This window comes from Heptranchias perlo, chromosome 13 (assembly GCF_035084215.1).
Source record: "Heptranchias perlo isolate sHepPer1 chromosome 13, sHepPer1.hap1, whole genome shotgun sequence".
NCBI classification, from domain to species: domain Eukaryota; kingdom Metazoa; phylum Chordata; class Chondrichthyes; order Hexanchiformes; family Hexanchidae; genus Heptranchias; species Heptranchias perlo.
In genome coordinates this window covers 17,617,104-17,631,551 of record NC_090337.1, presented here as the reverse complement: position 1 = coordinate 17,631,551, position 14,448 = coordinate 17,617,104, and the positions used below count along the sequence as shown (strand labels likewise).

The 14,448-nt window shown below is 41.9% G+C and overlaps 1 protein-coding gene across 1 annotated transcript in view; it reads left to right on the top strand.

The window, feature by feature from the left end:
* The window catches only part of pid1 (phosphotyrosine interaction domain containing 1), a 93,193-nt gene extending 82,939 nt beyond the window's left edge, over positions 1-10,254 (top strand). The window contains exon 3 of the mRNA XM_067995063.1: positions 8,156-10,254. Within this exon, the coding sequence (XP_067851164.1) occupies positions 8,156-8,629 (474 nt within the window). The 3' untranslated portion in view covers positions 8,630-10,254. The remainder of the gene's footprint in view (positions 1-8,155) is intronic.
* Positions 10,255-14,448: the final 4,194 nt, after the last annotated feature.

The window sequence follows — 14,448 nt, the reverse complement described above, 5'->3', positions numbered from 1 at the left end:
CTTGGTGTGCTGGTCATGATTTATTCCTTAATCAACACCACCAGAACAGACTAATTTATCATTTATCTCATTGTTGTTTGTGGGACCCTGCTGTGCACAAATTGGCTGCACTGTTTTTCTACAAAAAAACAGTGACTACATTTCAAAAAGTATTTCACTGGCTCTTCTGCTAGCAGCTTCTCATCTTCCTTCTGTTCTTGAGTCTTGGCTAGTTGTTGTTTCTAATTCAGAAACAAGCTTATGTCTCCTTCCATGGCTACATTGTGCAGCCTGCAGAACATCACTGCCGATTCTCTCTTGGGCATATCAGAGCACAGCAGATGCAGTCCAAACTTTGGGATTGTTGTTCTAAAATGCCAAATGTCTATTGAATTGAGCTTCCTGCCTCTTTCATGTACTTCAATGTAGGCTCTTTGCCGAGGGGCGTGGGATTGCATTGCGATGTCATGAACCACATTTCTAGTTGGTAATCTTGAAGTGCCAACCATTACATTTGTTGTCACCCTGGAACAAATGCATGATGCATGATTCCCTTCAAGATATGGGCATTGTGGGTTCTGTCCTGCTTGAGATCAGCTAATTGAGCAGAGAACAGGAATTGACTCTACGACCCTCTGGTCTGTATGGCTTAGTACCACATTGGGCAATGCCTTTACCCATTAAGCTATTGTGGGAGCTCTCATGAGGTTTTTTTCTATTTTTAATTTGCTTTTTAACTTTTACATTTCTTTAGCCAGTCACCATGGATCAGGCAAGATAGCTAGTGGGGGTTGGGGGAACACTGCATGTGGGAGCTATGGCAGACAGCATGTTTATAGGTACATATGATTCCGGAGTAGAGCCAATGTACCCATTTAGTGACCTGAACACCTATGTGGATAAGGTCGCCAACCATGATCTGAGGTGAATCTGAGGTTACAGTCAAGGCTGAATTGAAGAAATTGAGACATCTAGTTGGAGAAGGACATCAGATTATGCAAATTATCATGGGTATTAAACTTGAATCCAGTTTTGCCATCACCACTTGTAGTGATCATGCAGCTGCATAGATAACATTTTACTTACTTTTCAAATCCATACTCTATTAGTACTAATGTGTTTGCCCTAAATTATAGTGATCAATAGATGTTTGGTTGTAAGGATCAGAATAGAAGTGATTTTCTTCCCTGTTTCACAAGCAGGAAAGATTTTAACTGCTCATGGGAATACCAGTTAGAGCTGGATTGACTTATCTTGATGCTAAAATCAAATCCAGAGCAACAACAGCAACCATGAAACTTGAGGGAATAAAAAGGAAAAACTTGCTAAGCCAATATGGCAAGAAATGGAGACATGCCTGTCAACTCAATGACATGTCTTGAAAATGGGGAAAGAGCCACTCTTTGATGCTAACTGTCATGCCTTTGATCATTTAGATAGCTCAGGTCTCCAAGCAACCAAATAGAAGAAAATTGTTCATTTGTATTTCTAACACTTAAGCCTAATGCTTTTATCTTGTGTATCATTTTATCTAACATACTTATGCCATTTCTAATGTTAGTACCCCTGGACTGTTGATTCTCAGTGAGTAAAATCAATAAAATCTATTCTGTTTAACTACGATCAGCAAAGTGTATTGCTGTGTGAAACCAAGTATTGATCAACTGGATATTAGAATTGTACAGTGGGCTGCCCAAATCGATTGTTATAGAATATGGAGCACTGCATGAAACATGTAGCGCTCCTGAGGTATGACTGCAGCATAATAAGCGCTGAGGTACATTTTGAGTGTACCTTTCACCACCAAGAGTGGATAAAATGGATGCAGCTTGTCTATAGTAATATGGTGATCATGCAGTGAACTAGGACCTCCCCTACCTCAGGGTGGAAGTTTATTTTGTTGGTGTTATCACAAAGCAGCATAGGGGACCATGACGGGCTTAGCCCCCCAACCCATTATAGTATTAAAGGAAGAATGAAAAGAAAATCCACTTTAAAAAAAATAATTAAAAGTGAATTTGGTTTACAGAATTCTTTGCAAAGCTGGATTTGATTTATATTATACCCATAAATAGCAATGATTGATTGCGTTCAATTCTACAAATAAAATTCTAAGTTTGTGTTTTGCATGCTTTGTAACTTTAAAAACAAATTAGAATTTAATGTTTGTTCTCCTGACTTACCCTGAGTTGTAGACAAATGTGAGCCCTAGCAGCGAGTATACCCAATGTAGAAAACTTGTTCAGGGGAAGGAAGTATTTGAAGTTTAAAAAATACTGAGCTGCTGCAGATTTCCAAATGGTTGGTTTCATAGAGACTGCAAATGTTTCTGATTCAAGAGTTTGAACCATGTCTGTGATACTAAAATTGCAAAAAATGTCAGGCATTCACATTTTGGAAAAATGTTTGGGATCTACGGTGGATGAAAAGCTGGAAGATTAATCTGTTTGGTCTAGTTTGTTGACTTAAAGTTCAGGACAAAGACAACAGACATCTGTATATGTCAGAGCTATCCTTAAGGGCTAAGTGAAGTTGAATGCACGTACAGCAACCAGAGACAATTTGTATTTGCTTGCCAAGTGTTTTTCAGTATGAGACAAATAGCTTAGCCATCTGTTAGACATTACTAAATATTGCAATTTTATTCTTTATGCTTTTAAAAGTGCAATGTTGATGCCTCCTGTGATGGCTGCATGGGCAAGCATACCATGTAATATGGCACTGAAACTATACAGACCATAAATGTTCTAAACAGGGTTCAAAATCTGGTCTGTGCTGAGTTAGCTGATCTCACCCAGGGACCATTAGAATCACTACGGTTAGCCTCAATTCTCTCAGGATAAAGGGGGAAATCAGCCAGCTTTCCTTCTCCTGATCACGATTTAGTGTGAACCACTGAAAGTGCTTGTATATGAACCCAAACGTGCCTGATACATGTTGGAAAGGTTGCGAGGGAGTTGCATATTTGATCCTGCCTTTTGGATTATGATTCTTGGTGAGGTTAAGTCCATGACAGGAAGACCTAGGATCACAGAATCATAGAATAGTTACAGGACAGAAGGAGGCCATTTGGCCCATTGAGCCCGTGCTGACTCTTTGTAAGAGCAATCCAGTTAGTCCCATTCCCCCACTCTTTCCCCATAGCCCTGCAAATTTTTTCCCTTCAAGTATTTATCCAATTCCTTTTTGAAAGCCACGATTGAATCTGCTTCCACCACCCTTTCAGGTAGCACATTCCAGATCATAACTACTCGCTGTGTAAAAATGTTTTTCCTCATGTCGCCTTTGGTTCTTTTGCCAATCACCTTAAATCTGTGTCCTCTGGTTCTCGACCCTTCCGCCAATGGGAACAGTTTATCTTTATTTACTTTATCTAAACCCTTCATGATTTTGAACATTTCTATCAAATCTCCCCTTAACCTTCTCTGTTCTAAGGAGAACAATCCCAGCTCCTCCAGTCTATCCACGTAACTGAAGTCCCTCATCCCTGGAATCTTTCTAGTAAATCTTTTCTGCACCCTTCTAAGGCCTTCACATCCTACCTAAAGTGTGGTGCCCAGAATTGGACACAATACTCCAGCTGTGGCCAAACCATTGTTTTATAAAGGTTCAACATAACTTCCTTGCTTTTGTACTCTATGCCTCTACTTATAAAGCCCAGGATCCTGTATGCTTTTATAACCGCTTTCTCAACCTGTCCTGCCACCTTCAAAGATTTGTGCACATATACCCCCAGGTCTCTCTGTTCCTGCACCACCTTTAGAATTGTACCATTTGGTTTATATTGCATCTTCTCATTCTACCTGCCAAAATATATCACTTCGCAATTCTCTGTGTTAAATTTCATCTGCCATGTGTCCGCCCATTCCACCAGCCTGTCTATGTCCTCTTGAAGTCTTTTACTATCCTCCTCACTGTTTACTACACTTCCAAGTTTTGTGTCATCTGCAAATTTTGAAATTGTGCCCTGTACACCCAAGTCCGCGTCATTAATATTTGTCAAAAAAAGCAGTGGTCCTAGTACCGACCCCTGGGGAACACCAGTCCAAAAAACAACCATTCACCAGTACTCTCTGTTTCCTGTCACTTAGCCAATTTCGTATCCATGCTGCCACTGCCCCTTTTATTGCTGACAAGCCTGTTACGTGGCACTTTATCACATGCCTTTTGAAAGTCCGTATACACAACATCAACTGCATTGCCCTCATCAACCCTCTCTGTTACCTCTTCAAAAAACTCAATCAAGTTAGTTAAACACAATTTGCCTTTAACAAATCCATGCTGGCTTTCCTTTATTAATCCGCACTTGTCTGAGTGACTATTAATTTTGTCCTGGATTATCATTTCTAAAAGCTTCCCCACCACCAAGGTTAGACTGGCTGGCCTGTAGTTACCGGGTTTATCCTTACAGCCTTTTTTGAACAAGCGTGTAACATTTGCAATTATCCAGTCCTCTGGCACCACCCCTAAGGATGTTTGGAAGATTATGGCCAGCAGCTCTGCAATTTCCACCCTTACTTCCCTCAGCAACCTAGGATGCATCCCATCAGGACCGGGTAATTTATCTACTTTAAGTACAGCCAGCCTTTCTAGTGCCTCTTTCTCAATTTTTAGCCCATCCAGTATCTCAACCACCTCCTCTTTTACTGTGACTTTGGCAGTATCTTCTTCTTTAGTAAAGACAGATGTAAAGTACTCATTTAGTAACTCAGCTATGCCCACTGCCTCTATGCGCAGATCTCCTTTTTGGTCCCTAACTGGCCACGCCCCTCCTCTTACTACCCGTTTACTATTTATATACCTATAAAAGACTTTTGGATTCCCTTTTATGTTAGCCGCCAGTCTATTCCCATACTCTTTCTTTGCCCTTCTTATTTCCTTTTTCACTTCTCCTCTGCACTTTCTATATTCTGCCTGGTTCTCACTTGTGTTATCAACCTGACATCTGTCATACACCCCCTTTTTCTGCTTCATCTTACTCTCTATCTCTTTTGTCATCCAGGGAGCTCTGGCTTTGGTGGCTCCACCTTTCCCCCTCGTGGGAATGTACCTAGACTGTACCCGAATCATCTCCTCTTTAAAGGTCGCTCATTGTTCGATTATTGTTTTGTCAATCTTTGATTCCAATTTACCCAGGCCAGGTCCATTCTTAACCCACTGAAAATGGCCCTCCTCCATTTAAGTATTTTTACTCTAGATTGCTCCTTGTCCTTTTCCATAACTAATCTAAACCTTATGATATTATAATCACTGTTCCCTAAATGTTCCACCATTGATACTTTCTCCACTTGGCCCACCTCATTTCCCAGAACCAGATCCAGCAATGGCTCCTTCCTTGTTGGGCTGGAAACATATTGATCAAGAAAGTTCTCCTGAACATACTTCAGAAATTCTTCCCCCCCTTTGCCCTTTATGCCAGTCTATATTAGGATAACTGAAGTCCCCCATTATCACTACTCTATAGTTCTTGCACCTCTCTGTAATTTCCCTGCAAATTTGTTCCTCTATATCCTTCCCACTAGAACCATAGAACCATAGAAAAGTTACAGCACAGAAGAGGGTCATTCGGCCCATCGTGTCCGCGCCAGCTCTAAGAACAACCAGGTGCCCATTCTAATCCCACCTTCTAGCACCGGGGGTCCATAGACCTGCAGCTTACAGCACTTTAGGTGCAGGTCCAGGTGAAGTTGGTGGCCTTTAGAATACACCCAGTAGTGTAATGGTGCCTCTATTGTTTCTTAACTCTAAGCAAATAGATTCCGTCCTTGACCCCTCAAGGACATCCTTTCTCTCAAGCACTGCAATATTCTCCTTAATCAATACTGCCGCCACCACCCTTCCTTTTTTTCCTTCCCTTTCTTTTCTGAACACCTGTATCCAGGAATATTTAGTATTCATTCCTGTTCTTTTTTGAGCCAGGTCTCCGTTATCGCCATCATATCATATTCCCATGTGGCTATTTGCGCCTGCAGCTCACCAACCTTATTTACTATTCTTCATGCGTTTACATACATGCACTCTAAACCTATCTTAGACCTTCTTGTATTCTGTCTCAGTCTGATCCCACCTAATACTGTACTATTTCATAGTCTAGTGCTATCTGTCTCTCCCAATCCTTTGTGCACCTTGTTTCTCCTTTCCAATGCTACATCCTGGTGCCAATCCCCCTGCTAAATTAGTTTAAACCCTCACCCACAGCACTAGTGAACCTCCCCATGAGGACTTTGTTCCCAGCTCTGTTGAGGTGCAACCCATCTTTCTTGAACAGGTCCCTCCTGCCCCAGAACTGGTCCCAATGTCCCAAGAATCTGAAGCCCTCCCTCTTGCATCATGTCTCTAGCCATGCATTAATCTGCCTTATCTTTCTATTTCTCTACTCACTAACGTGTGGCACTGGGAGCAATCCAGAGATTACTTCTTTTGAGGTCCTGCTTTTTAACTTCTCTAGCTTCCTCTAACTAACCTATGTCCCTAGACCTTCTGCAGGGTCTCCTGGGACTCCGTTAAGATCCCCTTGGATCTTTACATGGGCCCTCTTAATAGCTTCCTATTATTCACAGTATGTAGGTGTATGTTTGTCATATGGTACCAAGTGCTCCTACCTTTATGGTCCACCTGGTGCCTGATGCTTTGCAAGATTGTCCAATCTGAGGTGATTATGTACTCTATTCAGTCACATCAGGTTAGTATGGTATGGTATAATATGTGACTGACAGGCAAGGTTCCTCACCGGCAGCACATACCTGGACAGTTGGCCCTAACTGAAGGGTCTGCATAAGGCATAATGTGAGGCCTGCAGGCTGAATACTACCTGTAAAAATTTTAAAGTTTACAAATTTTTTAAGTGACAAAAACAGAATTGACCCTGAAATTTATGTGGAAATCTCCTTTGATTAAAGTTCTTGTAGAGTAAACTGGAGATCAACAATGAGAAGAGCCAGGGGAAAAAATTGGAAAAACGTAAATAAAGAGAATGGCAAAGAAAAAGCTGGAAAGAATAAAAAGAAATGGGAAATATATACTTTTTTTAATTGCTAGAGGCACTTTCCTACAGAACAAGCTAACTTGGACCATTGTCTCTGTCATCTCGTAGCATGAGTGTTAATGGAACTCAGGACATATTTGGCCTTCGGTATGCTAACATTCTGACCCCGAACATTCGAGCAAGTTGTCATGTCCTATTAAGATTGGAGCATCCAGGGATCACAGAGTCGATTTTCATCTTCAGCGTACATCAGGCAGACAATGAGGAGAGTGATCACAATGCCAACGAGGCTCAAAACATTTTGATGGTCTGTCCTCACTTGCATCCAGCTGGTGAGCTGCCAAAGTGTTCCGAGTGCTGATAGGCAGCTCACCAATTTTGTGGGAGGCGGAGTGAAATCTGACAAGCCATCCACAGAAAACAGGCCTGCGCCAAGGGATTAAAGGAGATGATGGGGTCACTCAGGGGGTGGCGGGGGGGGTGGTGATGGATGCATTATTAAATGGGGGGAGGACTAGCAGCGAGATGCAGGGAGAGAAATTATACTCAGCCTGCTACCCAAAAAGTGCCAAAACAATTATTTTTTATTATTCTCGGAGCTCCTTCCAGAAATCCGTTTAATGGAAGCCGGTTCTGGTTATTTCCTGCTCTGTGTAGTGGGCTGGTTCAGCAATGTATGGGAGTTGTGCTTAACTGCATCAAAATGGCATTAAGGTCATAAATATGCCATAGGACCCCAATTTGCATTCAAAATAATGAGGGTCCTGCCTATTTCCGATGAGTGCTAGCTGCCTAAATTGAGGCCTGCTCAAAAATGACAATGGGTGGGCCTCAGGCAGGAAGTTGGTGGTCAGTTTATTTTGGTCTCCCTCCCGCCCGCCCTATTGCTGTTGAAAAATAGAATTCCCCTTTCAGCATAGGATTCCCCTTTCAGGTAAAGAGATCAAAAGTGGAGCCCAGATCCTAATGATGTGTTGACTGTGCCCAGTGTGCTTCTGGTCATTCATTTTCCTCAAGCGTGCGTTTGACTTTGCTGTACCGTGTGAACTTTTATGGTTATTTTTAGATAACAGCTAGAAAATTGAATTATTATCACTAAAAATATTACGTTCATGTTTCCTTTTAGTCTCTTATCATCCCACTGTACCTGGCCATTCTAGTGATTGCATTTTATTCTTTTCTCATTCACAGGTTAGGTACTTAGGAAAGGTGGTAACGAGGGGGCCACAATTTACATCAGGGTGCACCGAAAGGTCCGTCATTGAGTTGTGGGAGAAGCACACGCTGGATCATGAAGACATATCATCACCCAACGCCATTTTAGAGATACGCCCTTTCCAAGTCCGTCTCCACCACTTGGATGCAAAGAGGGAGGCAGCAGTCCATATGGATACCTTCCAGGTGGCACGCATTGCCTACTGCACAGCAGATCACAATGTCAGCACTAACATCTTTGCATGGCTTTACAGGGAGATCAATGACGATTTGTCCTACCAGATGGATTGCCATGCAGTGGAATGCGGGAGCAAGCTTGAAGCCAAAAAACTAGCACATGCCATGATGGAGGCCTTCAAGAAGACCTTCACCAGCATGAAGAGTGATGGGAGAATCCACAACAGCAGCTCCTCCGAGGAAGCAGAGTCAGCAGCATCCGACGATGGTTGAAAGGGGCATCGATTAATTAAGGATCAACATTGAAGTCTGGCCTTTTGATGACAGCCATTTGAGAGAAATAAAATGGAGGAAACTAATTGAGGATGAAACGCCAATGAACCCTTGGTTGGTTAGCTTGCCAAATTTGCCAAATGATACAATATATTGAGAAAAGTTTTTTAAAAGATTACACAGTATTAAAATAGTTGCATTGAGATCTAAAACGGCTGCTCTGCTGTGATTGTGAGTGTAAAGCTCTCTGACTCCCAAATGGAGTTAGACACATCTGCTGATGGTAGCTCTTTCCTAATTCACCTAATGAAATTCATGAAACTAATGGAACAGTTAACTCTCTCACTACAGCCAAGAATTAACTGATGTTTAACTTCAGAGGGAGCATCACACAGACAAAACAGTTAAGAAAAGGGAACGGGAAAAAATGCATTCAGATTGAAACCCAAACCAGCAAGATTTATACCGAAAATAATTAAAAAGAAATGCATGGATCTATCTTCATATATTTCTACCAACATATAAGCTACAATATATGTAAAGATATATTCCAATTTTATAAAATATATTTCAAAATGTAAGTATTAAAATGTAATGTTTAAATCTTTAAAAATCATTGTGTATTATCAACTGTGAAAAACATATGGAAATATTTGATTGTAAATGTGGAGACTCGCCACATGGAAACCTCTAGCCAGAAGTTGTTTTTTTTAAAAGCAGAGGAATAAACAAGACATTGAAAATCTTTAGCCAGCTCCAACAAAAAAAGTTTGTTTACAAGCATTCCAAAATTGTATTGTTAATTTTATACATTTTTAAGGAAAATATAGACTGTTCCCAAATGTCTCATGTAGCTGTCTTGTCTTCTGCAGTGTTTCTCATTGCTCACTTCAGTTTAGTTCGGCAACAAAGGCTATATAGACCAGACATTGTTTATATTACATATTGGAAGGTCAACTGCTGTTCTCAAGCTCCCGCACTTCCATAGTTTTAAACATTTTACCTAAATACTAGCCTTCAAATCTTTGCATTCCCAACAAAATCCTTTAATCATAAGCTGGATGGCCACTTCTCATTCCTACCTTCTTACATTGAGCACCCCATTATTTTGTTTTTCCATTAATGTGGGTGATTGTGTAAATCGTGAGAGAGTCGTGAATAGAAATAAAATCCATGTTATATAGGAAATGGTTCAGTATTCCATTTCCCCACCCACACCTTTCCCCCATGTGTTGGGTGCAAACGCAAAACTGGGTTCCCAAGCTAGTTAGAATTTCCCATTCTCATTGGGAGAGATGCTAGGAGGCTAGTTCTTGGATGTATGGATGGGATAGATAGTTGTGACAGTGAAGAAAGCCATCACTGCACTGAGATAATGAGCCATTGTCTCAATAAGTACAAAATCAATCATTCCTAAGCAGCAGAATGGTCTCCAAAACGATAACCAACTAAAGAATTCATGTACATGTCAATTGTCCTTTTAGAAAAATAAAGTGACTTGTTATGTTAATGGCAGCACTCTGCTAGCACAGCATGTTAACCAAGATTATTTTAGTGTGTGATTGTTTTTGAAAGTAAAATGTTACTTGCACTTGTAAAGTTACACAATAAATTGTTACATGGTGTGGATTGGTAAGGTCATTATTTTTATTGCTAGAAATTTAACAAACTTTATGACTGCCCACAATCTCTGTACCCTGGGTGACAGCAGCATTGTTTTCCTCACCGCAGGTCAAATTTCCTTTATCATCTTCACACAGCATATCTGTGAAATATGCGACATTTTTCAATGTAATTGTGTGTAAACATTTGTAGTGACAGTGTGACTCTGGGGTTGATTTTAACATGGGCTGGGAATCGGGGCACAGGGGCCGAAGCTGGCAGTGACCCATCCAGTTCACTGGAGCATGAGGCCCGGGAGGCTTTAACTCCTGTGCCTCATTTGCATCTCCCGATGCTGATTTCTGCCGGGAATGACGTGGAGGCCATTGAGGAAGAATGGGAAACTGCACAGCAGCAGGGCACCACCAGAGACCCATGGAAACGGTCCCTGGCTAGGTAAGTCAGGAAGGGGGAGGTCGGGAACGATCACGGTCAGGGGGAGGAAGAAAGCCCAGGGCAGGGGAGGTTCAAGGTTTTCTTGTGGGGTCAGGAGGAGCACTCCTGCTTTTTCTGGCCCACAAGGAACTGTTAAAACATAAGTGTACAGTTGTAAACAGTTCAGGAACGTTGGGGGAAGTTCTCAAACACAATTTTAACCCTCCATTCACATATTTCTCGCCAGGTAGGCAGGGTTAAAATTGACCCTTCTTTACCTGATACGGGAGCAGATATTCACAGTGAGGATCTCTGTATGAGGCTGAAGTACATATTCCATTGCTGTAGTGTCACTCGCCACATGAAATTGAAGCAGATTCTGGTAATCATATTGAGCATCTTCACATTAGGCAGGGTCATATATTTATAGTCACTAGTTGAACTCCAGTGACATTGCTCACAAGAAAGTGTAGATAAAATGTTTGTCCCTCTTCCGTTAACTGTCTGTTGGTTTCTCACTCTCAAATTCTTTCTAGCTCCTTCTTTCTGTCTTTCTCTTAGTCTTCCACTCTTTCTGTTGCTCTCTCTTTTTTCTTTCAATATGGCTGTCACAAACTTTCTCATCTGCAAATGAATGGTCTAGATATTTGATGGGGCCACGCCTGTTCTTCAGATGTAAAACGGGTGCCTAAGCATCCAATATGGCAGGCAGGACACACACACTCATTACGCACTGGAAATGTGCCGCCTGCCATATTGCTAAAGGCAGAGAAAGAGGTGTTGAGGGCCCACGCCTGAAACAGGGTCGGTTGTGTTCAGGAAAACATGGTCTACGTGCGGCCTAACCAGCAGGCCTTAAGGACTGCTGCAGGCCACTACCAAAAGTTTGTTTTTAAAATGCTTACTTGAGTGCTCCTCCCAACTCCACTGCAGTGCGGAAGACTTTTGCTGGCTCCCACTCAGCCATATTCTGATTGCCCTCTCTCAATCGCTGGCCCCCCACTCCCTCCTGATCGCTGCCCCACCTCCTTCCTGATCACTGCCTCCCCATCCATCCTTCCAGGTCATCTCCCTTCCGATCACATCACTCCCTCTCCAGATCACCCACCCCGATCACTTTCCCCACTCTCCCAGGACCTATCTGAGGGCCTCTGTTGATGACACAGTGGCCCGAAATTGAAATTATCTTCGCTGGCGAGCTGTCTGGGAACACCCAGCAGGCATCTGCAGCTCGCTGGCCTCATGTGAATGAGGCCCAAGGCCCAATATCGGGTGTGCCTTGGGCCTACCCATTCCAGTGCAGGGAATGTCCCCTGCACCAAGTTCGCACCAGCCTGCCAATTTCTAAGCCAATGTCTCGGACTCTTTTTCTCATACTTTTTCTCTCCCTCTCTCTACAAAAAAATAAGTAGATATTGCCTTTTTAAATAAGCCTATATGAAGTTACTGTGATTTGCTTTGATATGGCAACAGTTGTTTTTTGCCTTTTATTTGTTAGCTATTGCTGATTGCTCATTTTTGATTTGTAATTTTTTAAACTTCATGACTGTTGGTTTTTACTGCTGTTTGCTGCTTGCTGATTTGAAATGTTTCCTACCTGATCAGTAATGATTTTTTGCTGTTCATAAACATGAAATTTCAACCAATCAACAGAAAAAAATTGCAGATGTAAAAACATGTGACACTGAAATGTGGCATGTCAGACAAAATAATGGAGATAGATAGACAGAGGTAGATAGATAGATAGGTAGATGAATCGACAGACAGATAGATAGGTAGATATAGATGGACAGACAAACAGACAGGTAGACATATAGATAGATGGATAGATACTTCGTTCCAGAGATATTCATAATCTTATTGGGGATCTCCATATGAGACTAAAACACTCACTGAGTGTCTCTACCTATGATACGAACATATGAAATTGATGGACAGGATAAGACCAGCTGGTCCATCAAGCCTGCCCCACACTCATAATGGCTGGAGCATCATGATTGGACACTTCTCGCCCCCTCCACCTGTTGCAAGACTCTTCTGCCATATTGGGCAGAAATCCGTCGGAGCTTGCACTGCAAACGATTTTGCTCCTGCCCATGACCAGTAAACTGCCTCTTAGGGCACGACTTGTGCCCGCATTACTCCGGTCGCCTCCTGATGATGCAGGAGGACCAATGTCGTATGGTATTCACGCCCATCGGTTTAGGTGGGACGGTTGTTGATGCCTCTTGGTTCACTCTCGCATGCAGGCACAAACGAATTTCCAGGCCCATAAGTCAGAGAATACGGTCAGTCTCTTATCTATTTCTGCCTTTACTTTGTCTCGCTGTCTTACCTCCTCTGCTTCTGTCTGTCTCTTATTTTGTCTTCTGCTTCTCTCCCTTTATCTCTTCTTTTTGTTTCTATCTCTGTTGTCTTCTGCTTCTCCCTTTCTGACTTTTTCTTCTTTTCTTGTTTCCTTTCAGGGGTGGAAAGGTGGTGGATATGACACCGTGTAATGGAAAAAGGAGACACCAACATACCAACATACAGGCTGCATTTGGGGTGGAGGTTGTGGAGGAAATATGACCCTTGTAGCTCCTTCCCATCCCTTCCCCTCTCCCAATTGTTCGAGCTTCCTCAACCCCTGCTCCTATCACATACACTACTCCTTCACCTTCCCACTAAGCATTCCTGTTCCTACCATCCCCTCACTCCCACCACTACTCCTACCCTTTCTCCTTTGAATACCCGCTCACTCTCTGTATTATTATTATTTGAAGAAAAGCTACTGAGCAGAAAGTGCTATAAGCTAGAGAAAAATATTCATTAGTACAGCTCACTGAACTGTACTGATGCATCCTGGGAAATTAGGCACACTGAACATGCTCAGACTGTACAATTTAAATTTAGCTCACTGTGTCATAACTCAGGATGAAAATATTAAGTTTAGGTGCCAGCTTTTGGGAGAGCTTGAGGCCATCCAGTTAAAAACTTTAATGACGGCATTAAAAGAAAATTCAGTGGATAAATATAATCATGTTATTGTGAAATATTATTTTGGAGATTAGAAATTTCAGTTACTGAGAAAAAATGGTCATGAAAAAAAATTTCAGAAAGCACTTTGAGAAATTTGTGGGAACTCAATGGCAATATTGTGCACTCATAGCATGATATCTGTTCAGTATAAAGTAGCTGTTATTGTGTGTCACACAGCAATACACCTTCAACATTGAAAATACCTATTACAACACTACCTAAAAGAGTAACAGATACTGCGGGCACTGATACTGAGTTTTCAATTAAATGTGCACCCCATGTACTGAATTTAATATATAATAGGAACATAGGAACAGGAGTAGGCCATTCAGCCCCTCGTGTCTGCTCTGCCATTTGATAAGATCATGGCTGATCTGTGATCTAACTCCATATACCTGCCTTTGGCCCATATCCCTTAATACCTTTGGTTGCCAAAAAACTATCTATCTCACATTTAAATTTAGCAATTGAGCTAGTATCAATTGCTGTTTGCGGAAGAGAGTTCCAAACTTCTACAACCCTTTGTGTGTAGAAACGTTTTCTAATCTCACTCCTGAAAGGTCTGGCTCTAATTTTTAGACTGTGCCCCCTACTCCTAAAATCCCCAACCAGCGGAAATAGTTTCTCTCTATTCACCCTATCTGTTCCCCTTAATGTCTTATAAACTTCGATCAGATCACCCCTTAACCTTCGAAACTCTAGAGAATACAACCCCAATTTGTGTAATCTCTCCTCGTAACTTAACCCTTGAAGTCCGGGTATCA